The sequence below is a fragment of the Bos mutus genome, chromosome 18 (assembly GCF_027580195.1).
Source record: "Bos mutus isolate GX-2022 chromosome 18, NWIPB_WYAK_1.1, whole genome shotgun sequence".
Classification (NCBI taxonomy): domain Eukaryota; kingdom Metazoa; phylum Chordata; class Mammalia; order Artiodactyla; family Bovidae; genus Bos; species Bos mutus.
In genome coordinates, this window is record NC_091634.1 from 7,392,910 (window position 1) to 7,418,109 (window position 25,200).

The 25,200-nt window shown below is 51.9% G+C and overlaps 2 protein-coding genes across 4 annotated transcripts; one reads left to right on the forward strand and one right to left on the reverse strand.

The window, feature by feature from the left end:
- NUCB1 (nucleobindin 1) lies at positions 1 to 16,203 on the reverse strand. Of its 2 annotated transcripts, none has more exons than XM_070387360.1 (13): positions 16,061 to 16,203; positions 15,536 to 15,672; positions 11,860 to 11,967; positions 10,507 to 10,639; positions 9,305 to 9,408; positions 6,768 to 6,953; positions 6,411 to 6,501; positions 2,596 to 2,654; positions 2,204 to 2,296; positions 2,021 to 2,113; positions 1,551 to 1,721; positions 1,008 to 1,104; positions 1 to 893 (listed from the first exon to the last, which is right to left on the reverse strand). In XM_070387360.1, the coding sequence occupies exons 2-13, from the start codon at positions 15,659 to 15,661 to the stop codon at positions 781 to 783; spliced, it is 1,374 nt and encodes a 457-aa protein (XP_070243461.1). In that variant the 5' UTR covers positions 15,662 to 15,672; positions 16,061 to 16,203; the 3' UTR covers positions 1 to 780. The 2 variants fall into 2 exon arrangements, with proteins under 2 accessions (XP_070243461.1, XP_070243462.1); XM_070387361.1 differs by lacking the exon at positions 16,061 to 16,203 and adding an exon at positions 15,805 to 15,985.
- A 153-nt stretch (positions 16,204 to 16,356) lies between these two features.
- TULP2 (TUB like protein 2) lies at positions 16,357 to 24,829 on the forward strand. 2 transcript variants are annotated; one of them, XM_005895376.3, is made up of 13 exons: positions 16,357 to 16,883; positions 17,176 to 17,208; positions 17,657 to 17,708; positions 18,123 to 18,249; positions 18,906 to 19,043; positions 19,289 to 19,411; positions 20,217 to 20,338; positions 20,997 to 21,299; positions 22,880 to 22,992; positions 23,487 to 23,601; positions 23,686 to 23,784; positions 24,020 to 24,191; positions 24,679 to 24,829. In XM_005895376.3, exons 2-13 carry the CDS (start codon positions 17,177 to 17,179, stop codon positions 24,810 to 24,812), a joined length of 1,530 nt encoding a protein of 509 aa, XP_005895438.2. In that variant the 5' UTR covers positions 16,357 to 16,883; position 17,176; the 3' UTR covers positions 24,813 to 24,829. The 2 variants fall into 2 exon arrangements, with proteins under 2 accessions (XP_005895438.2, XP_070243459.1); XM_070387358.1 differs by having other exon boundaries at positions 16,357 to 17,208.
- The last annotated feature ends 371 nt before the right edge of the window (positions 24,830 to 25,200 follow it).

Genomic DNA, 25,200 nt, shown 5'->3' on the forward strand with positions numbered 1-25,200 from the left:
TTTGTTCCAGAAAGTGTATTTGGATGGAACCAGCATATAGAGCAGAACAGGGAGCCGTGTGAGATAAAGCCAGAAAGGCTGAGGGGCTGGAACCTAATCCTGCGGTGGGGTCAGTTCTGTGATCCTTCTGGGGATGTGGAAGGAAGGGGCTAGGAGCCATGACATCAGGGAGGGGGCTGAGATGGCTGGAAACCAGGGGTCAGGAGAGTCAGGGCTCCTGGGATCAGAGTTGATCAGCGATGCAGAGGACTCTTCTGGCCCTCACACCCAGCTGCGGGGGAGACACTATCTTTGAGGCATCGCCAGTCCCACAAAATGTAGAGAAAGGTGTTGAGGGGCCACTGAAGCCCCACAGACCAGCGGAAGCTGGGCCCAGAGCAGCAGGCAGGATTTCAGCAGCTGTGGGGATGCGGGATGCTGGAGTGGCCACAACCTGGGCGTCAAGGCCAAACCAACTAGAAAGGCAGGTGTGAGCAGACCCTCCCTGGAGGGAGGGGGCTTCCCTCAGTGAAGCTGAGGCCAGTGAGCACTCAACTGGATACGAGAAGGCAAGTCCCTTGGAGGGGAACAGAAAGAGGGGACCACAGACTGGAAGGCTGTGGAGACTGAGGTGGCAGATACAGGGCCTGGGCAGCAGTATGAGAAGGAAACAGCCAGCCTGTTCCCCCTCCCGCAGGAGGCCACAAGTGTGGCCGGGTCCCCAGAGGAGGTTGATTGTGACACTCCACCCCCCTCCCATCAGCCTTGGGAGGAACCCTGAGTGTTGGGGTCCTGGAATGATCACAGGTGCTGTGAATCCAGCTGGGGAGGCTCAGGGGTCTGTTCTGGGACCTTCTTTTCTGAAGCATCCACATCCTTCTGGTCACCAGCTGGAGCTGGGACGGGTACATCATCTGAAAACGGAGGGAGAACATGGCAGGGCTAGACATCGCGGCCCCTCCTCCCTCAGACACGGAAGTCTGGGCCCCCAGCTCCCTCCCTGGCCCCTGGGCCCAGCGGGCCAGCACCTGTGTCCGGGTGGAACTTGAGCTGTCCCTCGGGGCCGGGGGCTGGGTTGTTGTGGCTTTGCTGCTGCTGTTTCCTCTGTTCCATTTGCAGAACGGCCTGCAGCGGGTGGGGGAGATCACAGAGGCAAGACGGTAGCATGCTGAGTCTCCATGGCAACCTGCTCTGTGGTCATGGACCAGTCCTTTCTCTAGGGCCTTCAGTTTTCCTCTCTCACTGAGAGTTGGACTTAATACTAGTTAAAGATCCAGTTCTCCCTTACCTGTCATGGCTTGTGTCACACCTTGGGACAGGGAAGCCGCTTCCTCCCTCTTTGGCCTTCCCCTCCTTTCCTGCTTACAACCTCACTGCCCTTATCCAACATGGCAGCTGCGCAGCAGCCAGGGATGAGAACAATGTCTGCCCTTACTCAAGATGGCGGCGGCTGCCACCCATGGATCTACCAGTGATTAACATAGTGGCCCCAGGCCTTCCCCACTTGTGGACACACCAGGACAAAGGCCACCAGGGAATCAGAGAATGGATCCATTTCCCTGGCCAGTCACCTGCTGCAGCTCTCTCTTCTGGGCCTCCAGGCGGCCCTGGGAGCGCCCCAGAGCCTCGGTTTCCTGGCTGAGGCGCTGGGCCTTGGCATTGAGCTCTGCCTCCCGGGCAGCCAGCTCCTCCTCAAAACGCCTCAGCTCCTCCTCCGTGTAGGCAGGGTGCATCTCTACCGTCTGCAGGGTGAGAACAGGGGACGTCGGCAGGGGGACTCCACCCTTGCCCTGCTGATGGAGGAGGTTCAGGGAAGATGGGGAGGCCTGGGCCAGGCGTGTGGATGGAGAGACCTAAGCCAGAACTAGGGAAAGAGGATAAAGGCCAGAGTTGGGGGGAGAGAAATTCCAGGGGGTTGGGGGAACAGAGAGCTGAGGGTGGGAGGCCCAGAGAGAAACCGAAGTGGCCAAAGACCCTGAAGGAAGGGTTAGGTCTGTGAGAGAGGGATAGTCAGGACCCAGAGTATCACCCATGTCCTCACCTCCCAGCCCTCCCCGGTGTCCCCGAACTCCTTCCTCTGCGTGGATGCGAGGAACTCCTCCAGGGTCACGAGGCGGTCCTGGTTGGTGTCCACCTGGGGAGCCAGGTAAGGGTAAGCAACAGAGCAGGACCTCCTCCACCTACCTATCTCACCCCCGCCCACGACCCAGGTCCCTGCACTCACATTCTTCATCACGTGCTCGCGCATGCGCAGCCGCTCCTCCTCCATCTCCCGCATGTCATCGTCCTCATTCTTTGGGTCGTACACCTTCTCCAGCTGCAAGGGTCAAGTGAAAGGCAGGATGTACTGAGAGGTCCAGGGTTATGCTCCTTCGCAGGCTAAACTAACCACCCCCCCCCCCACTCCCACATGCACAGACACAGCAAACTTCAACTCCCATCAGTCTTTGGGGTACCCTGCCACTCCTGGCAGCCTCTTTTTGCCCAAGGGACTGCTGGGAGTTGTAGTTTTCACCCTGAACCCACATCCAGGGGCACCTTAGGGGATCCTGAGGATCCTAAGGGGACATGTGGTTGATATGGGCATCCTTTTCACCCACGGCCTACAAGACACACCTCCTTGGTGAAGAGGGCCTCTAGTTCCTGCTCATCTAGGACACCATCGCTGTTGATATCTGAAGAAGAGACAACAAGGTTTCTTGGGGGACTAAGCACAGAGTGGGTCAAGTCCCTAAGTGATCTGCTAGAGAAGATCTGGCTGATGCGAGGTCTATTCTCAGAGGACGGGCAACAGCAGGGTGGTTGTTAGGATGGTGGCCTTCAGACTTCAGTGCCCCACAGACCTGATGTTAGGACACCCCTTTCCCAACCATTCTCAAGAATGGAATAGATGAAGGTCAGGCTCCATTGGGACTATTCGTGGGCCCACTGTCTTGCAGAATAACTTGATCTCTAGCTACCAGTGATCTGGCCACAGGATCAGCCCCTTTGCCCAGGATCCAGGGGTGTCAGCGGCACCTCCCTGAGAACCACCCCAGGGCTGACTCCCATCGCCAGAGAAGCTTCTCCCTGCCAATGTGCCATATGTGCCTTGCTCACTGCCCCAACAGAGGTGGCCAGGAACCCTGATCTTGCAAATCCAATGGTTAGTCTTTAGCCTGCACTTTAACTTGACTTTCTGCCTTTGGCTCCCAAAACATCATTCTCTCCTCTCCAGCTGCCCTTATTTTCCTTAGCCGGCCCTGCCCTCTCCCTGACCTCTACACTTTGGTGTACCCCAGGGGTCAGGGTCATCTTTCCTATCAAGTATTCAGATTTGTCCATTACGGTTGCCACTAGTCAGATGGGCTGTTTAAATTTAAATCAGTATCAAATAAGATTAAAGTTTCAATTTATCAGTCCCACTTGCTACATGGCAAGCATTCAATACCCATAAATGGCCAGTGGCCGCCATATTGGGCAGCACACAGAACGTTAGCCATCATAAGGAGAGTTCAATTGGCCCAGACTTCCTTAGATGGATTTCCCTCACTTTAATGCCATCCATGAGCTGCCTCCACACTTGAATATCCCACTGCCTACTCTCCATCGCCACCTAAATGTCTAACAGACATCTCTTAACTTGATGTGAACAGACCCAGCTCCCAATCTTGTTTGCTTTTCTCTCCCATTCCTTCCAGTTGCTCAGGCCAAAAACCTCAGAGTCACCCTTGACTCTCTTGTTCCATTACAGTCCTCATCCAGTCCATCTCTGAGTCCTACCAGCTTGACCTTCAAGATGAATCCAGAATCCTATCACTCTTTCCTACTTCCATGGTCCAGCCATCAGCATCTCATGACTTCTGACTTGGATCCTGGTTTTGACCCTCGACCCCTACAGCCTGTCCTTGACACAGCACCCAGCACTCAGATGAATCCTGTTAACACTTGACAGGTGAGGTCAGTTCCTCTGCTCAAAATCCGTTTTCAGTGTCTCACTCAAGACAGAATAAAATCCAGCTTTCTCACTCTGATTGTAGAACTGCTCTTATCCCCCCAACAGTCTTTCCTATCATTCTTTTCTTTTGGTTGAGCCACTCAGCAGGTGGGATCTTAGTTCCCCGACTAGGGGAACTAAGTAAAAGCTCGGAGTCCTAACCCCTGGATTGCCAGGGAATTCCATTTCTCATCATTCTTCTCTTCCAGCATTCTGTTCCAGTGACCTTGGGAAACCCACCAAGTTCATTCTCCCCGGCCTGTGTTTGCTGTGTCCCCAGTTTAGACACGTATCTGTGAGACTCAACCCCTCACTTTACTGAGGTCTTGGTTCAAATGTCATCTCTCTTGAGCTGTGCTGTGCCATCCAGTGGCTGCTAGCTACACGGGGCAAATGAAATTTCAATGAGCAACAATCACATACAATGAAAAATTCATTTCCTTGACATTATGCTAAGGGAAATAAGTCAGTCACAAAGAAGACAAATGCTGTACAATTCCACTTCTATGAAGTAGTTAAGAGTCAAAAATCATAGAGAAAAGAAAACAGAAGTAACTAGGGGCTGGGGGAAAGGTCATGCGGAACTGATGATTAACATAGAGCTTCAGTTTTTGCAAGGATGAAAACACTTGCATAACAATGTGAGTGTACTTAACCCTATTGAAATGTACGTTTAAAAATGGCTAAGATCGTAGATTTTATGTCAAGTGTATTTTACTACAATTACAAAATTTTAAAAATTTAACTGCACACCCCCACCACTATACTGTTTCTTAGTTGTAAAACCCACATTTCAAGTCCTTAATTAATAGCCATGGGAACTAATGGAACACATGGGAACTAATAAGAACCGATTGTATGGCACAGGGAACTCTACTCAATACTCTCTAACGATCTACGTGGGAAAAGTAGCTTAAAAAAATAAGCTAAAAAAAAAAGCTGAAACTGAGTCACTTTGCCACAGCAGAAATTAGCACAACACTGTAAATCAACTATGCACCAATAAAAATGAATTTAAAAAGAAAAGAACAAAGGATGCTGGGTTAATAAACTTCCTCATTCATTTCAAAAAAGACTTCGCTGGTGATCCAGTGGTTAAGACTCTATGCTTCTACTGCAGGGGGCACAGGTTCAATCCCTGGTTGGGGAACTAGGATCCCATACTCTGTGTGGTATGGAAAAAAAAAAAAAAAGCAATTGGGCTGGCGGCTGCTGTCTTGGACAACACAGGCGTGGAACATTTCCATCAGCAGAGAAAGCTCTGCTGGACAATGCTGATCTAGCAAACACCTTTCCAGACCAAGTTATCTCAAAATCATCTGTAGACCCTAAATTCCGATGTCGTTGTTTCCATGGTACATGTGACTCTCTGATCATCTACAATAGAACCAACTTCACCAACTCTAAAAATGTACTTTTTTTGCTCCCCATATTTTATCATGCATGAAATTGGGAGGTATCTTATCATTGAGGGTGTGTCAGTTTAAAGGACAGTTTGTATAAAATTCGAGTGTGTCTTATACTCCAAGGTCACTTTGATTCACTGAAATAGAGTATTTGCCTCGTCACAGGCTCTGTGATGGCAGGGAGGCTTTCTTTTGTTCACATCTGTACCCACAGGGTCTCCATGAAACTCAGTCCTTAAGAGGTCACTTAGCAAACCTTTGTTGAATAAATGAATCAGACCCTGCTAAGCTCTGGTGACAGGCTATAGCTTTTGCGTGGGGATCCTGGGCACACCTGAGGGGGCCTGGCAAGAAGTGACATCAGGGGGATTCCCTGGTCATCCTGTGGTTAGGACTCTGCGCTTTCACTGCCAAGGGCCCCTGGTTCAATCCCTGGTCAGGGAACTAAGATCCTGCAAGCCTCAGGGCACAGTTAAAAAAAAAAAAAAGTGACGTCAGGATATAAGACCCAGCACGGGCCAGATTTAGAGTCAAATTCCTGTCATTTGGAGGTTTTGGAATTTGAGGCTGGATACAGAGGTGATGTTTCCAGGCAGGAGGAGGATGAAGGGGAATATGCCCCTGAATTAGCATGCAGAAGGGGCTTCCTGGCTCCTTGGAGGCCCAGTAACTAGAGCTCAGCACCCCCACCCCCAATACCCCTCCTTAGCAATAGGACCCCCGGGGGGACCAGGGCTTCTGTACTGCCATGAAGTAGGGCGGGGGCCGGGGGTGGTCCATACCTAGCCAAGCCTGGTTTGCTCTGTTAGGGATACTGATCAGTCCTTACAACCCAGAAGTCTGGTGTACCTCAGAAGAAAGGACCAGCTCTTGTATGCAGGATCTTGGCCCCAACAACAGGGAGTGACAGGGTCTTTCTGACCACCAGGGGAGAGGGGCTCAGCATTCTTAAGCCCCATGACATAAGGGAGACCCCTTTCCAGCATTCAGGCCCCAGACAGGTCAGACCTCAGTGTTAGCCTGGGTCCTGGACTCCCTCCCCACCTTACCATGCAGTATGAAGAAGGTCTTGGGGTTAAACCTGTTGGGGTCCAATCCATCCAGTTCCTCCCATACCTCCTTCAGCTGGGCTTGGCTGCCCTGTGGAAGGGAGAGCCAGGGGCTCATGAGCAAGAAGGCTGGGTCCCACAGGATGAAGCTAGAGAGAACCCTTTACCCCCATCCCTCGAATGTCTTACCCCTCAAACAAAAAAACTACAACTCCCAGCAGCCCCTGGAGGTAGCTAGGCACATTAAAAGGGAGCTCTGCCTTAAGGTCTGCTGGGAGTTATAATTTTTCAGCTGCTTTCCTGTGGAGCTCGGAAAGTTGGACGTGGTGGGGGCTGGGCATAAATGGGGGTTCTTACAGGCACATTAACTTTGGGGTGTTCTCGGTGCCGGCGCTGTTGCTCTTCCAACTTCCTCTCCGCCTCCTTCCGCTGCTCTTCCCCCAGGGACTCCAGATAACGGCGTCTCTCATGTTCCTTGAGCATTTCGTAGCGTTTGAACTCTTCATGATGGGCTGCGTCGTACTGGGCCAGGTCCCGAGTAGCCTGGGGAAAGGCAGCTGGTCATTCCCACCTCACCTCTATACCCAGTTCCTAATTCCAACCTCTGAATAGCCAGGCCTTTGGCTCTGAATCTGGACCGCCCCCCCCCTCCCCGTTCCACCTGTGCTGGGTCTTAGGTCCCAATGTCACTTCTTGCCCCATAACACAGAGCCTCCCTTCTTTGCTCAAAAAAAGATGAGGATGGTTACACAATAGCAACATTAACTCACCTGTTTCAAGTCCTCCACAATCTCAAGATCTTGGAGGAATAAATACTAAGGAATAGCTCATGAGGTGGCTTACAATGGAAAGCAGTACAGTTAAGAGGGTAAAGAACATGAGGGCTCTAATTATTCTGTCCAGGGTTCAAATCTAAGCTCTGTTATGTGAGCAAGTCCCAGTCGCTGTATGACCTGGGGCAAGTCACTCATTCTCTCTGTGCCTCTGTTTCTGCCTCTGGAAATTGGAGATAACAATACATAGTGGGTGGTCCAGGGTCTCCCCTCCCCCACCTCAGAATTCATGTGAACAGAACTGCAGAATGTGACTTCTTTGAAACAGGATCTTTGAAGATCTAATTAGGTAAGATGAGGTCCTGCTGGATGAGGGTAGACCCTAATTCTAAGGACTAGTGTCTACAGAGAGGACACAGAGAGAGACAGAGAGAATGCCATGTGATGGTAGAAGCAGAGACTGGAGTGAGGTGTCTACAAGCTAAGGAATGCTGGCAACCCCCAGCAGCTAGAAGTAGAAAGGAGCAGATGCCTCTAAAGAAACTTTGGTTTTGGCCCAGTGATACTGATTTTGGACTTCCGTCCTCCAGAACTGTGAGAGAAACCTTTGTGTTGTTTTAAGGCATGAGTCTGTGGTAATTTGTAATATGGCAGCAATAGAAAGCCAATACAGCTGTTGTGTGGGGAACAGACAGAGGTTCTCAACCTGGGCTGACTGCGGTCCCCAGGGGACAGCTGTCAATGTCTGCATATATTGTTGGTCACAGAGGTCTATTGGCATCTAGTGGGTAGAGGCCAGGGATGCTGCTAAACACCACACAATGCACAAACAGCCCCACAACAAATTATTCAGCCCCAAATGCCAAAAGTGCTGAGAAACCCTGCTGGCATGCGTGAAAGGCAGAAGCAAGAAGCCTATTTCTCAATATGATAGGGGTTGAGACCAGGAGAATGACAGTGGGGCTGGAGGAAAGCACAGAGTTTCCAGAATGTTTTGGAAAGAAGCGGCAGAAACATCCCTCAGGGACAGAGGTCAGACATGGACCCAATCAAATGACTGCTATTAGCTTTACAGCCACTAGATGGCGCTCCAATCAGCCAGGAAAGCAGGCTCAGGTTCAGGCTAGGAGGAAGGGAGTGGGTTCTGTCCAGGGGGTGCTGGGCAGCTACAGCAGGGCTGTGAGCCAGGGAGAGGCAGAGGCGGGGGCAGGCCTGAGTATCCCTGGCCACTCCCCAGCCCCACACTTGGCTTTGCACACGAGGCATGGTTGTGGATCCCACTTCTCACATGACGACTATTTAGTTGCTGGGCTAGTCTAACAAATTACTGCCAATTTTGTGGCTTAAAAAACACACACTTATCATCTTACAGTATGGAGGCTGGAGTCTGAAATTAGCTTCAGTGGGCTGCAATTACAGTGCTGGCAAAGCCGTGCTCCCTCCGGAGATTCTAGGAGAGAATCCTCTTTGCTTTTTCCAGCTTTTACAAAGACCTTTTTTTCTTGGCTGCCCTGATCAGGGAAATGAACCTGCACCCTCAGCAGTGAAAGCTCAGAATCCTAACCACTGGACCCCCAGGGAACATCCAGAAGTAAACTCAATTTCTTTTTTTCTTTGCCACGCAACACACTTGGCAGGATCTCAGTTCCCTGACCAGGGATGAAACCTGGGCCCTTATAGTGAAAGCCTGGAATCCTAAACTAGGATGCCAGAGAACCCTATAAGGACCCTTTTGATGACACTAAGGGCCCACCAGGATAACTCAGGCTCATCCCCCATCTCAAGATCCTCGGCTTAATCACATATGCACAGGCCCTTTTGCCGCATCAGGTCATATACTGAACAGGTAACGTCTTTCAAGGGGCCGTTATTTTGCCTACAACAAGGACACAGAGGAGAGAGGGGAGAGATCTGAATCCAGGTGTGAGTGAAGCCAACTCCCCCCACCCCCCAACTCTGCTTTCCTGTAGAGAATCTGGGGAAGGCGTTTAGGCACAACCAGCCCTCTGCAGCCTGCTGGCCTGTGAGAACACCAGGCAGGGGTGAGCAGGCTCAGTCCTGGGCTCCGTCCCCTTCTTCCCCTGGGGGCAGTCCTCTGCCTTCAGGTCCCCTGTAAGTTACCGTCTGGATCAACAGCTCTAGGTCCCGGGCCTCGAATGTGTGCTGATTCTGAGGGTCCAGGTGTTCAAACTGCTTCAGGAGGTTCAGGTGATCCAACTGTATGTCTGGATGAGAGGGAAGAGTGGGGGGAAAGCATGAACTCATGGAATGTTCCTTCTTCCAAAATCCCTATCCTGGACTGGATGGGCTGGATGTGCTCTAAAGGAGGTCACAGAGGGCATGGAAGGATGTCACAGAGGACAGCATGAATGGGCCTGGAGCAATCAGGGAAGGCTTCCTGGAGGAGGCAATGAACACAATTGAGTCTGATGCTGAAAATGATAATAACCAACATGTGTCAAATACATATTATATGCCAGGCCCTGCTCCCTAAACACATTAAATATATTAATGCATTTACTTTTCACAAAAGTCTCACATAGGTTCTGCCATTATCTCACTTTATGGTTGTGGAAACAGGCTCAGAGAGGGGAAGGGACATCTAGGTCACCATCTAAGAAGAGGCAGAATGAAGATTAGCTGGGCTTCAGAGCACATGATACTCAGCCTCCTTATGGGTTGAACTGCCTTGCCCCCACATTCACACAGGGGTTCAAATCCTGACCCCCAGTATCGCAGAACTTATTTGGAGACAGGGTTTTAGAGGTGATCAACTTAAAATGAGGTCATGAGGGTGAGCCCTAATCCCATATGACAGGAGTCCTTATAAAAATGGAAAATCTGGGGGCCTCCCTCGTGGTTCAGTGGTGAAGAATCTGCCTGCTAATGCAGGAGACACAGGTTCAATCCCTGGTCTGGGAAGACCTCACATGCCTTGGAGCAACTGAGCCTGATCGCTGCAACTATCTAGCCTGTGCTCTAGAGCCGGGGAGCCGCAACTACGGAAGCCCACTGCGCCTGGAGCCCGTGCTCCACCACAAGAGAAGCCCCTGCACGGCAACTAGAGAGTAGCCCTTGCTCTTTCACCGGTGGTCTGCCCAGCAAGGAAGACCCAGCACAGCCAAACAAATAAATTAAAAGAAAAAAATTTTAAGTACATTGTGGTAGGAAGAAAATTTGATCAATCTTCTACACAGATTTTACAAAGGCCTTGAGAAGGAGGCCCCGAAGGCGCCCCCCCGCCCAAATCACTTAGACGCAGGGGAGGGAGGCCGCCGGCCCCCGCACCGCGCCGCCGGCCCCGCCCACCGCGCCACGCTCACTGGGCTCCTGCTGGGCGTCCATCTTGGCCTTGAGCAGCATCCTCAGCCTAGACACCTCCTGCCGCTTGAGCTCGTCCAGCTTGGTACGGACGTGGTGGCTGACGAAGTCCAGCTCCCGGCTCAGCTTCCCACTCTGCCCAGGAGAGAGGGGACACTGGTCAAGCCGCCTTCTCTGGAGCCTTCTGCAAGCTTTCTGATGCCTTCCTGGGGTGCCCCAGAGCCCCCAAAACAGGATCGACATTTAGCGAGGGCTGATTCACACGACACCCCCCACTCCCGTCCCTGAAACAGAGAAAGTGCTGCGTGAGCCTGTCTTTTTCTGGGGGTGGGGGGAAAGGCACAGAGGGGTGCGTCCACTTGCTCAGAAGAGCGTGAGGGGAGGGGCTGGGATTGGAACCCAGCACCATACCACTCCAAAACCCGCCTGCCTACGTGGCAGCGTTTCTGACGTGGCAGCGTTTCTGACGTTATTTCGCACTTGTATGACCTTGAACAAGCTAGGTAGGCTCCAGAACTGCTGTTTCTCTGGCTAGGCAGCGGGACGGGCTGGGCTCATTGATCTCTGGTTCCACCCATCCATTGTCCGGGGGTCCAGGTGAGTGGGGACAGATGAGAACCCCAGGAATGCTGGGAGGTTTGCGGGGAGCAGGGCTGCCCTCCTCATCAGTCCTCGGTCAAGGAGTTTGGGGTAGGGCGAGGAGCGAGGCAGCCGTGTGTGTGTGTGTGTGTGTGTGTGTGTGTGTGTGTGTGTGCGCGCGCGCGCGCATTCTTTTCAAGAGACTCTGCTTAGGGGTTAGGGGATGGGGCAGGGTATGGGCTCAGGGCTCAGTCAGTCCAGGGACTGAGACCCAGGCCTCCTGGAAGGACAAACACTGCTACCAGGACCTCAGGGTCCGCCTCTGTAAAATGGGGAGAATCCCAGTTCCTCTGGAGGCTTAAGGTGAGAGTTAGAGGAGATGTGTGTGATGGCAGCATCTCCCGTGTTTTGAATTCTTCCTGTGTGGACAGCACTTTGCTGCGAACTCACAGAACCAGCCCTTTCAGGGTACAAACTGAAGACAGCCACTGTGCAGGTCCACGTCTTTTACACATCAGATAGTCCTGTCATCGCCCCACTTTACAGATGGGAAAGCTGAGGCACAGCGCAGGGAGGCCACACAGCTGGTAGAGCTGATACTGGAAGCCATGGGCCACCCATATCCACACTTAACCACACATTCTGTCTTCCCCGCCCAGATCCTTTCTCAGCTGTGCGACCTGGAGAAGCGACTTCTTCCGCAGGCTCAGACTCTGCCCTCTGAGCACGCATCCCCTCATCCCTACCCAGCGCGCTCGAAACCAGCCACAGCGCACCTTGATGTCCTCGGCATTGGCGGCCTGCAGCTTTTCCCGGAAGTGCCCATCAGTCTCCAGCACATTGATGACTTCCTGGAGGTACCGGTGATAGTACAGGCCTGTGTCCTGGGGCAACAAAGATGAACGTAGCAGTGCCAGCCCTGGGCCTCTCTCTGGTTCTGCCCTGCAGATAGGACCCAGAGACCACCCCACAGCCCTGAGCAGGAGATCTGCCCCATGGGACACAGGCTCTGGAGCCAGTGACCTCGGTTGCTCTGTAATCCCAAATTACCCGACCCTATGGGCCTCAGCTCTCACCTCCTCTTAGATCTGTCTGTGCTGGAGATGAAATTAAAATCACATGGGTAAACACCAAGCCCAATACTGCCCCCAGAGTGGACATACTGCAATTTATTGGCAAGCAGTGAAGCCGTCATTCATTCGATAAGCATTCACTCAGCCCCTACCATTTCCCAGGCACTGTTCAAGAGAACACAGCCAGTGAACAAGACAGACAAAAATCAGAACTTCCCTCCTGGTCCAGTGGTTAAGACTTTGCACTTCCAATGCAGGGGGCGCAGGTTCAATCCTTGGTCGGGGAACTAAGATCCCACATGCCTCATGGCAAGGCCAAAAAAAAAAAGACTGACAAAAATCCCCAGGCTCCTAGTCCTAGCCCTGCCACTTTTCTTTTCCAGGGTCTCACTCTTCCACAGACAATAAAATTCCCTACTTCTCAGAACTGTAGTGAAAAGTGATGAGATAAAAAGCCTGACACATAGTAAGGCTTTAGAAGAAACTCAGTCTACCGTAGCAATCATTACACGTGTTGAGGAAAATAAATGGGAAGAGATTGCCCAGCTATGGGTGTAACAGCTTCCTATTGCTGCTCTAACAAATATTACAAACTAAGTGACTTAGAGCTGTAAAAATTTATTCTTTTACAGAGTTCTGGAAGTCACAAGTCCAAACTGGTTCAGCAGGACTGGGCTTATTCTGCAGACTTGAGGGAACAATCTGCTTCTTTGCTTTTTCCAGCATCTAGAGGCTGCCTGCTGGAGAAGGCAATGGCACCCCACTTCAGCACTCTTGCCTGGGAAATCCCATGGATGGAGGAGCCTGGTAGGCTGCAGTCCATGGGGTCTCGAAGAGTCGGACACAACTGAGCAACTTCACTTTTACTTTTCACTGTCATGCTTTGGAGAAGGAAACGGCAACCCATTCCAGTGTTCTTGCCTGGAGAATCCCAGGGACGGGGGAGCCTGGTGGGCTTCCGTCTATGGGGTCACACAGAGTCGGACACGACTGAGTGACTTCACTTTCACTTTTCACTTTCGTGCATTGGAGGAGGAAATGGCAACCCACTCCAGTGTTCTTGCCTGGAGAATCCCAGGGATGGCAGGGCCTGGTGGGCTGCCGTCTGTGGGGTCGCACAGAGTCGGACACGACTGAAGCAACTTAGCAGCAGCAGCAGCAGAGGCTGCCTGCATTCCTTGGCTTATGGCCTGGCCTCACTCTGACCTCTGCTTACATCATCACATCGCCTCTGACACTGACCTTCTTGCCTCTCTGTTCTAGGGGACCATTGTGGTTACACTGGGCCCATCTGAACAGTACCAGACATACAGAAGGAAATAGCCAACCCACTCCAGTATCCTTGCCTGGGAAATCCCATAGACAGAAGAGCCTGGCGGGATCCAGTCTGTGGGGTCACAAGGAGTCGGACAGGACTTAGCAACTCAACAACAAAATACTACAGTATACAGAACTGTGAAAAAGAAAGTGAAAAGTGTCAAGGAGAAAAACAAAGTTTGCAGCATGGAATGTTTTTGCAACTCTTTCTGCACATGGATACTCCCTTGTGTATGCCAGCAACTAGACATATGTATTCAGATACAAGGTGTTTTTTTTTGTTTCATAAAAGTAAAGTCATACTCTGTAAACAAAACAAACCAGACAGGATTACTTCTCCACCTAACTCAATCACACCCGCAAACACTCTTTTGCCATATATTCACAGATTCTGGGCATGGACATCTTTGGGGGCCATCATTCAACCACACAGAGTAGGCTAAATCCCAAATCTGCCAATGACTAGCTATGTAATGACTAGTGGAACTGCTAGGATGCCTTCTTACATTTCAATTTCAGCTAAAACAACAAATAACTTTCAGAATATGGATACTGCATGGAGGGCATTTATATTAATAATTATTCACTGTGTATGTGAAACTCAATTTTAACTGAGCAAATCCTTTTTTTGCCAAGTCTTGCAACCTTAGTCCTTGGTCAAGATACTTAACTCTGTGCCTCTGTTTCCTCACCTGTAAAGTAAGGTTAAGGAATACCTACCTCATAGGGGCTGTTATGAGGATTAGAGGAGTTAATATCGCTAAATATTTAACTCAGAGCTTAGTTGTTGATCAGTTGCTCAGTCCTGTCTGACTCTTTGTGACCCCATGGACTGCAGCATGCCAGGCTTCTCTGTCCTTCACTATCTCCTGGAGTTTGCTCAAACTCATGTTCATTAAGTTGGTGATACTATCTAATCATCTCATCCTCTGCTGCCCCCTTCTCTTTTTGCCTTCAGCACTTAGTAGGAGCTGTCAGTGTTATTATGACTGCTGTCATCGCCATTTATAACCTTCTATTCACCTCAGAATAAAGTCTCCACCACGGTCCACAAGGCCCCGTGTGATTTGCCCCAGCCCGTCTCTGACCTCGTCTCCCCTTCCCTCACTCTGTCTCAAGCCACACTGGCTTCCTCTGCGTCCTTCTACTCACTCTGCTCTCCTCCACCATACAGCCGTTGCGCAGGCTGTCAGATCTCAGTTCAAATGATCCCTCCTTCCTCCCTGACTATCATCGCTGGTGGTCCATTCTTAGCAGCCCCAGCCTTTCCAGTGAGCTAGGCTGGTCTGAGAGGGCAGGGGGCTTGCTCTAAATGAACTAAGGGAAAGGGAACTCAAGCTGCACTTCTGTATCTGCAGAGAATTCACAAGGCAAAGGTCTCAGCTGCTGGGTGGGGACCTGCCACACCACACACAGGAACTCGGAATGATCTGTTCCAGAGACAGTAACGTGTCCATTCCTAGTGGAAGCTGTAGGATTCGGGCCACGAATCAGGGCACTGGCCTTGAGGATCTTTTAAAGTTCCAAATTCCCTAAGACCATAGGTTTCATAGTGTTTGACAGACACGCACTGGAATAAATGAGCATTTTCCATGCCCCATGCCCATCATACTTTAAACTACAACTCCCATGAGCTCCCTGAAGTGAGAACACCCCAGTTAGCTAACATCACCAGCTCAGCGTGCTACTGGGAAATCTTTTTTTTTTTTTTTCCCAGCTTCCTTCTTGAGGGGAGGGCGTCTTAAAGGAGCAGAGAGATTTAGGTGTGTGTGGGGTGGGGGGCAGGGGCCCGGGGGCGGGATGCAGATTTTCTATCTAAAATCTGACCTGATTCCCCATACCTCATAGTCAGAGAGAGACTTAAAATCTGACAGACAGACAGACACACACACACACACACACACACACGCCCTCAAGTTTTTCACCACGTCAAAGCCCTGGGACTGCAAAGAATGGCAGGCAAACTCCAAGCCACATCCGTAGCCACCCAGGGGCCACGGGGGAGCGGGAACTGTAGTACCACTGTAAACACATGGCTGGCAAGCAGGGCAGGGCCACTCACAGGGCTCTCGGTCGCGGGATTCTCCTCCTTGGGCGCCCCCCGCTCCAGGGGCACGGCCAGAACAGCGCGCAGCAGCAGTAGAGATGGCAGAAGGAAGAGGGCTGCACGGGGCCCAGAGGGAGGCATGGCGGCGTGGTCTGTGGGGGGCGGAGAGGTGGAATATGTCTGTCCCAAGACTCCTCCTCCCCTGGACCCAGGAGTCTGGACTTCCAGCGCCGCTCCCCGCCCCCTTCCAAGAATCAAGATCCCAAGCGTTTAGTTATCCGGACCTAGGAGTCTGAGCCTCCAGCCTTTCCTTCCTCAGACCCAGGAGTCCTGGCTTCCAGCATCCTCTTCGCTTAGACTCAGGAATCCGGGATCTCGACCCCCTCTTTGCCTAAACCCAAAGGTCGAGGCCCCAGCCTCCTCTTCTCCCAGGACCTAGAGGTACCGGGGTCCTCCCCCGAGATCCAGTTTTCCAGCCCTCCGGTCCCCCGCCTCCCTTCTTCCCAGGACCGAAGAGTCTAGGACCCTCCAGCCCCTTACCTCTCCTTCACCGCAGAGGGCGTCTTCCTGGCATAGGACCTCCGGAGCTTTCTTGGTGTTTTCCCCCCTAGGCCACGCCCACTTTCCCGCATAGGACCCGATCTCAGCAGCCTGATTGGTCCACGCTGACTCCAGGTTCCTCGGGCCTCTGTCTAGCGGCTCCGCCCCTTGTCGAAGTCGCTGGCCTTTTCTCGAAAGCCTATCCTCCTTTCTTGGAAGTCCTACCTTTTGACGCCACATATCCTGCTTTTTAGGAGAAAGAACGGAGACTTTCAAAGAGAACTACAACTCCCTCTCGACCGGGGCAAAATAAGTCTACTTCCGCGGGCATCTTGGCCTCTTTGGCTCATGGGAGTTGTAGTTTTCTCATTTATTTTCTCGCCTGGACGTGGCTGTAAATTACAGATCGATAGTAGTTGGCACAGGTCACATTATAACTTTCTTATGTAAGAGAGAAAAGAGCTTGCGACGAGGCCCCTCGAAGGTCCCTTTAAGGAACACTTGCACGTTCTTCCAATTTAGAACCCCTGGAGTAGGGTTGCCTGGCTGCAGCAGAGGCCAAAGGTCATTGCTTTGTTGGAAGTAGAGCGCGGGGTGGGGTCAGAAGGGAGGGGGATTAGGGCAGGTTCCAAGGGAATCCCCCGTCCTCCCTCTAAGCCCTCTTCTCTCCCCTGCTTACTTCCCAGAGACCCAGAGATTATGTCCCTGGTTTCCAAAGAGAGGGTCAGTTATGTTTAGAAATTGGCCAGACAGGCAAGGAATTGAGGTGTGAATGTGAAAAGTTTCTCCAGGTAGGAGAAGAGGTCTCCAGGATCCCAGGCAGGTGGGTACTGAGGGTCTGGGATCACTGGGGATGGGGTGTTTGGAGTCCAGTCTTGAGTTCTCATGTCTGGGTGAAGGAGAGAGTTAGGTATTGGGAGAAGAGCAAGCTGGACTCCTGGGCTCCTGATAGTGGTGAAAGCTGGAACAGGCTTCAGGGTCCCTAACTAATATTAGCACTGGAATTTGGGTTGCCTGGGTCCAGGAGAAAATCTCAAGCTTAAGATCAGGTGTTGGAGGGCAGAGCCTATTGGGATGTTGGGTCTGGTTCCTGACTCCTTGTTTTGCTTCTCCAGAATGTCTCGGGAAAGTGATACATGGAAGAAAGAGTAAGTGGGGGAAATGGGATGGGCAAGGGTAGAGATGGAGGGGGCAGCACACCTCCACAGCAGCTGTGGATTATGCCCACACCTGCTCAGCAGCTCTGGTCTCCTAATGATGTGTGCCTTGCAGGGAGGGGCTGGGGGCTTGGACTTCTGGGTCCTACCTACCTAACCGGAGGGAGCTACAGATGAGGACCCCTGGGTCTGAAAGAGGAAGGGCTGGGGGCTTTGAGTCCTGAGATAGGAGGGGCTTGAGATCTCTGACCCCTGGACTCTAGATAGGCCAGTGCAGGGAAAAAGAACTTAAGCACTGGCGGAGCAGACTCAGGTTCTATCTCTTCTGTGACCTCACAAGTGTTCAGAACCCTAAGTTGGGCAGCGGGAAGAAGGGGAAGGGCTCTTGGGCAACGGGGGTGCCCTGCTTGCTGTCACTATTAGCCTGCACCTCTCTCAGGGCCCTGGGAGATGAGCTAGCCGCTATGAGACTGCAGAAGCTGGAACAGCAGGTACTGTGCCCAGGAATCCTGCCAACCCTCCCCTTCTATCTTCCATACCCCCTCAGGAGTCCCACCCCCAGGACTTGCTCTGGGAGTGGTCCTCGTTGTGTCTCTCGTAGTCTCAAGTTTTGCAATTGGGAAACGAGAAAACAGAAATTCGGAATCCTCAGGAAGCAAATCTTGGTGACGAGACTCTGAAATTTCTAAGGAACAAGAGTTCTGGGTCCTTAGGACTTCTAGGTCCTTCGGGAGGAGGGGCCTGGATGCCAGGACTCAGGGTTCTATGGAAGGAGTTGCTGAGAGACTGAAGGCCTGGAACTCTCCCACCTATGCAAGGACTCCCCTTGCCCCAGGTCCCCTTTCACCCCAGTCTTCCGGTTCGGTTCCTAGACCCCCCACCCCACCTCTTTCCCGCTCCCGCAGTGGCGTCTGTTTGAGAAGAAGCAGCGACGGAAGCGCCAAGAGCCCCTCATGGTTCAGGCCAATCCTGACGCTTCAGTGCGGCCGCGGAGACCGAGGCGGCGGGAGGAACGCTTCTCGGCTGACAGCGGTGAGGAAAGGTGCCCGGAGTCCGGCAGGAGCACAGGCTGGAGGGAGGGGCCTGTGGGTGTGTGATGGCGGGTGGAGCTAAAGGGCCTAGAGGGGAGGGGCCTAGTGGAGCTCGTGGAGGGTGGGGGCGCTTTGATAGAGCGCGGGGGCGGGGCCTGTGAGAGTTCGGGGACGTGGCCAGAGAGATCGAGAGTGCAGGGTATGGTGCAAGTAGAGGTGGGCCCCGAAAGAGATCTGTGATTCGGCTAGGGTGGAGCCTGGGAGAGCCGGGGACCGCCCAAAGAGTGCGGGGACGGGGTCTAAGGAGTCGTGGAACTCGTGGGCTTGGGAGAGTTGGGGGAGGTGCCTGGAAAAGCGCCGGGACGCAGCTCCTAAGAAACTGGAGGGCTGAAGTAGGCAAAGCCCCGGGGCCAGGCCTGGGTAATTGAAAGCCGATTTACTGGAGAGCCCGCGTGGGACTGTTTACACACGGAATCGCGACAGTTTAGTGGTAGGACTGTGCTTCTTTGAGACTTGAGGTTCGGGTTCTGAGTGGGTCTCAGGGGTTTGGGTAGTCAATCAGGGACGAGGTTTGGGAGACCAGCGAGGAGGCGGATCTTCTCAGAGGACCAGGATTTTATGCTTCGTGTTAATGGGCCTCGCCACACCTTCTTCCAGGCCCCAGGAACCCTTTCCTTCAGGAGAATGTGCCAGAAGCGCATTTGTGCCCTGGATCCCACGGTATCCTGGGCACCGTGAGCTGCGGTGGAGATGGCAGTGGCGAGCGTGACCCTCTGTTACCGCCGACAGAAGCAGGTAATCTCAAATCCTTGGGCAGTTGATACCCCAGAACTCCACTCCCCCTAGAACCCAGAAGTCTAGAACCACTCAGTCCTTGATGTCTCCAAAGGGCCCCCGCGGGCCCGGATATGCTTCACCGCCAGGAGTCCAGGTCATGAAACTTCTCCTCCAATACCCAGGAATCTGCATCTCCAGCCCTCTTCCTTCCCTGGTATTCAAAAATCCCAGTCTCCAGTTCTCCTCCCTTTCTTGACTACCAGGCAGTTCTGATCTGGAGTTGGAGGAAGTCTCCGTGGAGGATGTTCCTGCCTCGCCACCTCCTTGTGAAGAGCCTCCGGGGACTCTTTTGCAGCGCAAAGGCTGGCCAGCCCGCCAACGATCTGGTAATTTCTGTGACACTGGGTGAAATCTGGTGCCCTGGTCCATTTGGCACTTCCTCCCCCTTTTTTTTGTAATAGCTCTGTTGAGATGTATTTCACATATTATACAAATTCACTCATTTAAAATTTTACAATTCCATGGTTTTCAGTGTATTTACTGAGATGTGCAACACACACCACAATGAATTCTAGACTATTATCATTACCCACAAAAGAAAACGCTATACATTTTATCAGTCACTGCCCCATCCCCCATTTCTCCCAGACCTAATAACTACTAACTTAATTTCTCTTTAGACACTTCATGTATAGAATAATACAGTATATAATTTCTTGTGATTGGCTTCTTTGGCTTAGCATGTTTTCAATGTTCATCTATTTTATAGCATTATCAGTATTTCATTCCTTTTTCTTAATACTATTCAATGGTAGGGAGATTTCCTTTTATTCTCATGACTTGACCAGTGATTTCAATAACAGGACTCTGGGTTATAACCCCAAATTTGCTCCCTCCTCCCATTTTAGTTCCCCAGTCTCGCGGATGCTCTCTCTGGGACAAAGGAAAGAGAGGACTTTAACCCCTCCCTGTCCTTAGATCCAGGGCAGTCACAGACTTCTCAACTTGTATAGACCCCTGTGCACATAGAGGAGGAGAAGAATCTGGCAAGTGAGGTTGATGATAAATAAGTAGGAGTCGGAAACCTAGGAGTTCTGAGCTTCTCCAGCTAGCACTGATGACCTTGTCCCAAGCTCTTGGGTCCCAGGTGCCCTGAGCTCAGTCTTTTCAGGGCTTTTTTCTACCCCTTAGGCACCAGTGCTGAGGACGAGAGCGAATTACAGGATGTTGGAATTGAATACGAAGTGCCCAGTGCCAGATCAAGCCCTGGAATGGATGGTGACGGTGGCCTTGGAGACTTGGCCTCCAACAAGGTGGGAGGTGGCACAGCCAATAAGGATATAGGAGAAAGAGGGCTAGTCTCAGGCTCGCGGGGCGCTAAAATTCTGCAGTCTAATCAAGGGCCCTTTTTACTGGTGGGTGGAACCTGTTATGTTTGGGCTAGCAGAAGTTCTTTGTGTGCAGCATTTATTTTCAACCTAGAGGATCGGAATTGATGTGAGCATATACCTTAAAACCCAGCCCACCAAAAGGCAGTGAGCTTTGGAGAGGGTGAAATAGTGATAGGAAAGGGCCAGATGGCACTCATTTTGGTATGAATGAAAGCGAGATAGTTTCAGTCGAGAAAATCTGGGCGGTGTTATATGTTAATATATAGACCTGGTGAACACGGGTATTAAAGGAATGGGCAGTACTTTCAAGAGGATTCTCCAATTGGTAGGTGAAATGGGTGTGGCTAATGTTACTGGCCAATCAACAAATGAAGCGATCTTGGGGTTTGAGCTTGGGAATTGAACGTACTGGCCAATCAGCAGGCGGCTGAAATATTTGACCAATAGACAGAAACTTGGTCGAGAGACAGAGCTGGGATGGCCAATCATCAGTTGGCAAAGCAGGGAGCCGGGGAGGGTGAGCGGGCTGAGGAGGGCGAGTCTCAGCTGTCTCTCAACTTGAATTTGGTGCGTGGGCCAGGGCGAAGACCTCGAAGAGAAGAAAGAGGAGCCGGAGTTTACCATGAGGAAATCCCCAGGGACAGCCGACGAAGTGGTGTCCGAGGGCGCGCGCAGCGCGGGCAGCGGCGATGTGGGGAACTCGCCCCGCACGCCTCCCTGCGCCCCAGGCCCTCGGCTGGGCGAGGACATGAGAGCATATGTGCTGCGGCCAGCGATGCGCGGTCGCACGGTGCAATGTCGCATCAGCCGCGACAAGCGCGGGGTAGACAAGGGCATGTTCCCGTTCTACTATCTCTACCTGGAGGCGGCCGACGGCCTAAAGGTGTGGTCTGGCAGCTTGGAAACAAGTCCCACCTCGCAGGGTCTGAGTGAGGTCAAGACTTAGGCGAATCGAAGCCTAGCTCTTCATTGAACTAGGACTAATCAGCTCCAACGCCAGGCCCTGCCCTTCAGAGAACTGGGCTCCTTTATTCTCAGAGCCCAGTGGCATAGGCCCTCTCCATCCCATAACCCAGGCTTGTCCACTTTCGAATTGAGCTGGCCTTTATCACAGCTAGGCCACGCCCCCTCAGAGTCCCAAACCCCACCCCTTACAGACCCTCCAGGTATTGGCCACCTTTTGTTGGGGCTTCCCTGGTAGCTCAGCTGGTAAAGAATCTGCCTGCAATGCAGGAGACCCCGGTTGGACTCCTGAGTCGGGAAGATCCCCTGGAGAAGGGAACGGGTATTCTGGCCTGGAGAATTCCATGAACTGTATGGTCCATGGGGTTGAAAAGAGTTGGACACGGCTGAGCGACTTTCACTTCTCACTTGGTCCAAATCTAGGCCCTAGTCCCCCCCAATCCTGAGACAGGTCCCGGCCTCTCTCAGGAGCTAAGCTTTTCCCTTCGTGGATTTTCCACTGATAGCCAAGCTACGCCCCTTTGAGTCAGGTCATTTCTCTCACGTGTGACCGCCTCTCAATTATTCATTCTCCCCCAGAAAGAGGCTTTTCCCCTACTCAGTGCCAGACAGGGTTTTCACAGATGAAACACTGAAGTCCTGCTGTAATGTTCCAAGTGAGGCCCGTCCCTATTCTAAAGCCAGGCCCTGCCTGCCAGGCAAGTTCACCCCCTGCCTTGGCTTTCCCTCAGCCCTGGGCCCAATATCCAAAGGATTAGGGGGAGATATTAAGATGTGAAATGAAACTCCCCTTTCGGGACCCAGCTGACACCCTGCATCTACCAGCAAGCCTCAGTTCAGTTGTTCAGTCATTTTCGACTCTGTGACCCCATGGAATGCAGCACGGCAGACTTCCCTGTCCATCACCAACTCCCAGAGCTTACTCAAACTCGTGTCCATGAGTCATGATGCATCCAACCATCTCATCCTCTGTCATCCCCTTCTCCTGCCTTCAGTCTTTCTGAGCATCCAGGGTCTTTTCCAATGAAGAAGACCTTTGCATTAGGTGGTCAAAGTATCGGAGTTTCAGCTTCAGTTATCAGTCCTTTCAATGAATATTCAGGACTGATTCCCTTTCCTTTCCAGCAAGCCTTAGGACACTTACTGCTCCATTACCCTTTCCTCTGTCTTGGGACATGGTATTTCCTTGTTTTTGAACCCCTGTGTGCACGCTAAGTCACTTCAGTCCTTTTCAACTCTGTGACCCTATGGACAGTAGCCCACCAGGGTCCTCTGTCCATGGGATTCTCCAGGCAAGAATATTGGAGTGGGTTACCATACCTCCTCCAGGGGATCTTCCTGACCCAGGGATTGAACCCTCATCTCTAAGGTCTCCTGCATTGGCAGGTCGCTTCTTTACCACTAGCACCACCGTCACCAGGGAAGCCCCGGTGTTTTGGACCCCTAGCTCTAGCCAAATATCAGAAGTCGATTCTAATGGGCTATTTATCACATCCACAGCACTTCCTTCTGGCGGGGCGCAAGAGAAAAAGGAGCAAAACCTCTAATTACCTCATCTCCTTGGACCCTACAGACCTGTCTCGGGATGGGGACAATTTTGTGGGCAAAGTCAGGTGGGCAGAGTTCTGATGTGTGTGCTAAACAGGTGGCAAGGGGTGGGAGGAAGGGGACAATTGAACTACACTTCCCAGCAGTCCAAGGGTACAAGTTCCACCTGTTCTAGAACTTTTTCTCGTAGGGACTGATGGGTTATGTAGTCCTTCAAGTTTTAACTCCAGGGTGGTTGGGAATAGAACTGAAGACTTCGGAGGCAAGGCTGGCATTAAAGACATTTGACTTCTTGAGCAGCAGAGAGCTGGGACTTCTAAGTTCCTGTGACAGAAGAGGGCTCGTGTATGTGAGTTCTGTCTTAGAGGAAGAGCGTTGCTAAAGGCCCAAGGCAGGAGCCTAAAAATCCTTCTCCCCAGAGGAAGAGAGGGACCTGGGACTGGTAGATGGAACAAGAGTCTTATGTAGAGGATGGATCGAAAGACTTGATGAGATGACATGGGAAAGCAAAACAGAAATAATTATTGTTTTTATTCTGACCATTTCCCTCCTGGAGCAGATCTAATGTCTTGGGCACCAAGTTCAGCATCTTCGACAATGGGGTGAATCCGGAAAGGAAACATTTTTTTCCGGAGACAGCTCGGATCAGGGAGGAGCTGGGGGCTGTATGTTATGTGAGTGTCCGGGCGGATGAGAGAGAGGAGTAGAACGGTGGGGAGGGAGAAAGAAGCAGGCCAAATAGAGCATACCACCCTCAGGAGACCAACGTCTTGGGATTCCGAGGGCCCCGGAAAATGAATGTTATTATTCCGGAAATCAACGCCCAGAACCAGAGAATCTGTGTCCAGCCACAAAATGTGAGTCCACCAAACTTGAGAATCTCTGGGTCAGTGGAGGAGGAAGGTCTAGGGGACCGGCCACAGGTGCTAAGAGGAGAGGGGGCCGATGGGTTGCATAAGGTCACATAAGCCTGGAGGATTTTGTCAGACTTAAATGTCTTAGGAAGGGAAAACTAGGGACTCAAAATTCTGCGTTCAGAAGAAAAAAGCTGGTTGGTAGTTGGCTAACCACGCCTCCTACTTTACCCTTAAGGAACAAGAATCGCTACTGAGTCGCCTCCAACGGGGGGCCAGCCAGGGCCTGGTCCTGCTGCAAAATAAAGCCCCATCGTGGAACGATGAGAGCGGCGCCTACGTGCTCAATTTTCATGGTCGGGTCACACGGGCCTCGGTCAAGAACTTCCAGATCGTTCATCCGGATGACCGTGAGCTCCTAGGAAACGGTTTACCTTGGCAAGGGGGCAGGAGGAAAAGTACTTGTCCCATTAGCACTTGAGCGTTTTTGCAGGGAGGGCCGACTCCACGCTATTGCAAAGCCTATGGGGAAGTGTAGTGTACATGGCTGAAAGTGAAGTCGCTCAGTCGTGTCCGACTCTTTGCGACCCCATGGACTGTAGCCCACCCGGTTCCTCTGTCCATGGGATTTCCCAGGCAAGAATACTGGAGTGGGTTGCCATTTCCTTCCCCAGGGGATTTTCCCGACCCAGGGATCGAACCTGGGTCTCCGGCATTGCCGGCAGACGCTTTACCGTCTGAGCCACCAGGGAACTCGGCTAAGGGCCCTGTAAACACACTTCCGGGATTCTGGGCGGAATAAGGGCGCCGCACAGCCTCTCGGGAGCCGTAGTTCTCGCGGCTCAGAGGCCCGCGGCAGGGAAATAACACACCCTCAGTTCCTGACTTCCTCTTCAGCGGACTACCTCGTGCTCCAGTTTGGTCGTGTAGCCCCAGACACGTTCACCATGGACTTCCGCTTCCCACTTTGCCCGCTCCAAGCCTTTGCCATCTGCTTGTCCAGTTTCGATGGGAAGCTGGCATGTGAGTAAATTCAATAAACAACTCTCATCAGCTTCTGTGCCTGCTCATTTAAAGGAAGGGCCTCAGCATGCCTTTTTTTACATGAGTTTACTAATAACCAATACTTACTAGATGGCGCCTGGGCGCTCTGTTCTGTGCCCTAGGGAGTGGGCTTGTGGGCAACACTTGCTCTCCTGAAATCATAGTCTGATCATGGGGGATGGGTCTTAACAAAAATTCAAAATGCTCGCCTGCTATAAAGGAGGAAAATATAAGGTGGCTGGGTCAGAGCAAGGCATCTCTAAAATATATATACTTTTATGCTACATCTGAATAACCACAAGGAGCTAGCTGAGCCAGAGAGGTCAGGGACGAGCTACATAAGGCAGCGGCTCATACAAAGGTGGAAGGGGGATT

What these genes read in the sequence shown, in the direction of transcription:
- NUCB1 (XM_070387360.1), bottom strand. Translation starts at nt 15,661, where the DNA reads ATGCCTCCCTCTGGGCCCCGTGCAGCCCTCTTCCTTCTGCCATCTCTA. An exon ending in CCAATGCCGAGGACATCAAG is followed by an intron (nt 10,640 to 11,859) that starts GTGCGCTGTGGC and finishes TCTCCTGGGCAG; the next exon opens with AGTGGGAAGCTGAGCCGGGA. An exon ending in TAGAGCTGTTGATCCAGACG is followed by an intron (nt 6,954 to 9,304) that starts GTAACTTACAGG and finishes GCCTTTCCCCAG; the next exon opens with GCTACTCGGGACCTGGCCCA.
- TULP2 (XM_070387358.1), top strand. Translation starts at nt 17,135, where the DNA reads ATGTTGGGTCTGGTTCCTGACTCCTTGTTTTGCTTCTCCAGAATGTCT. An exon ending in TGCAGAAGCTGGAACAGCAG is followed by an intron (nt 17,709 to 18,122) that starts GTACTGTGCCCA and finishes CCGCTCCCGCAG; the next exon opens with TGGCGTCTGTTTGAGAAGAA. An exon ending in AGCTGGGGGCTGTATGTTAT is followed by an intron (nt 23,602 to 23,685) that starts GTGAGTGTCCGG and finishes TACCACCCTCAG; the next exon opens with GAGACCAACGTCTTGGGATT.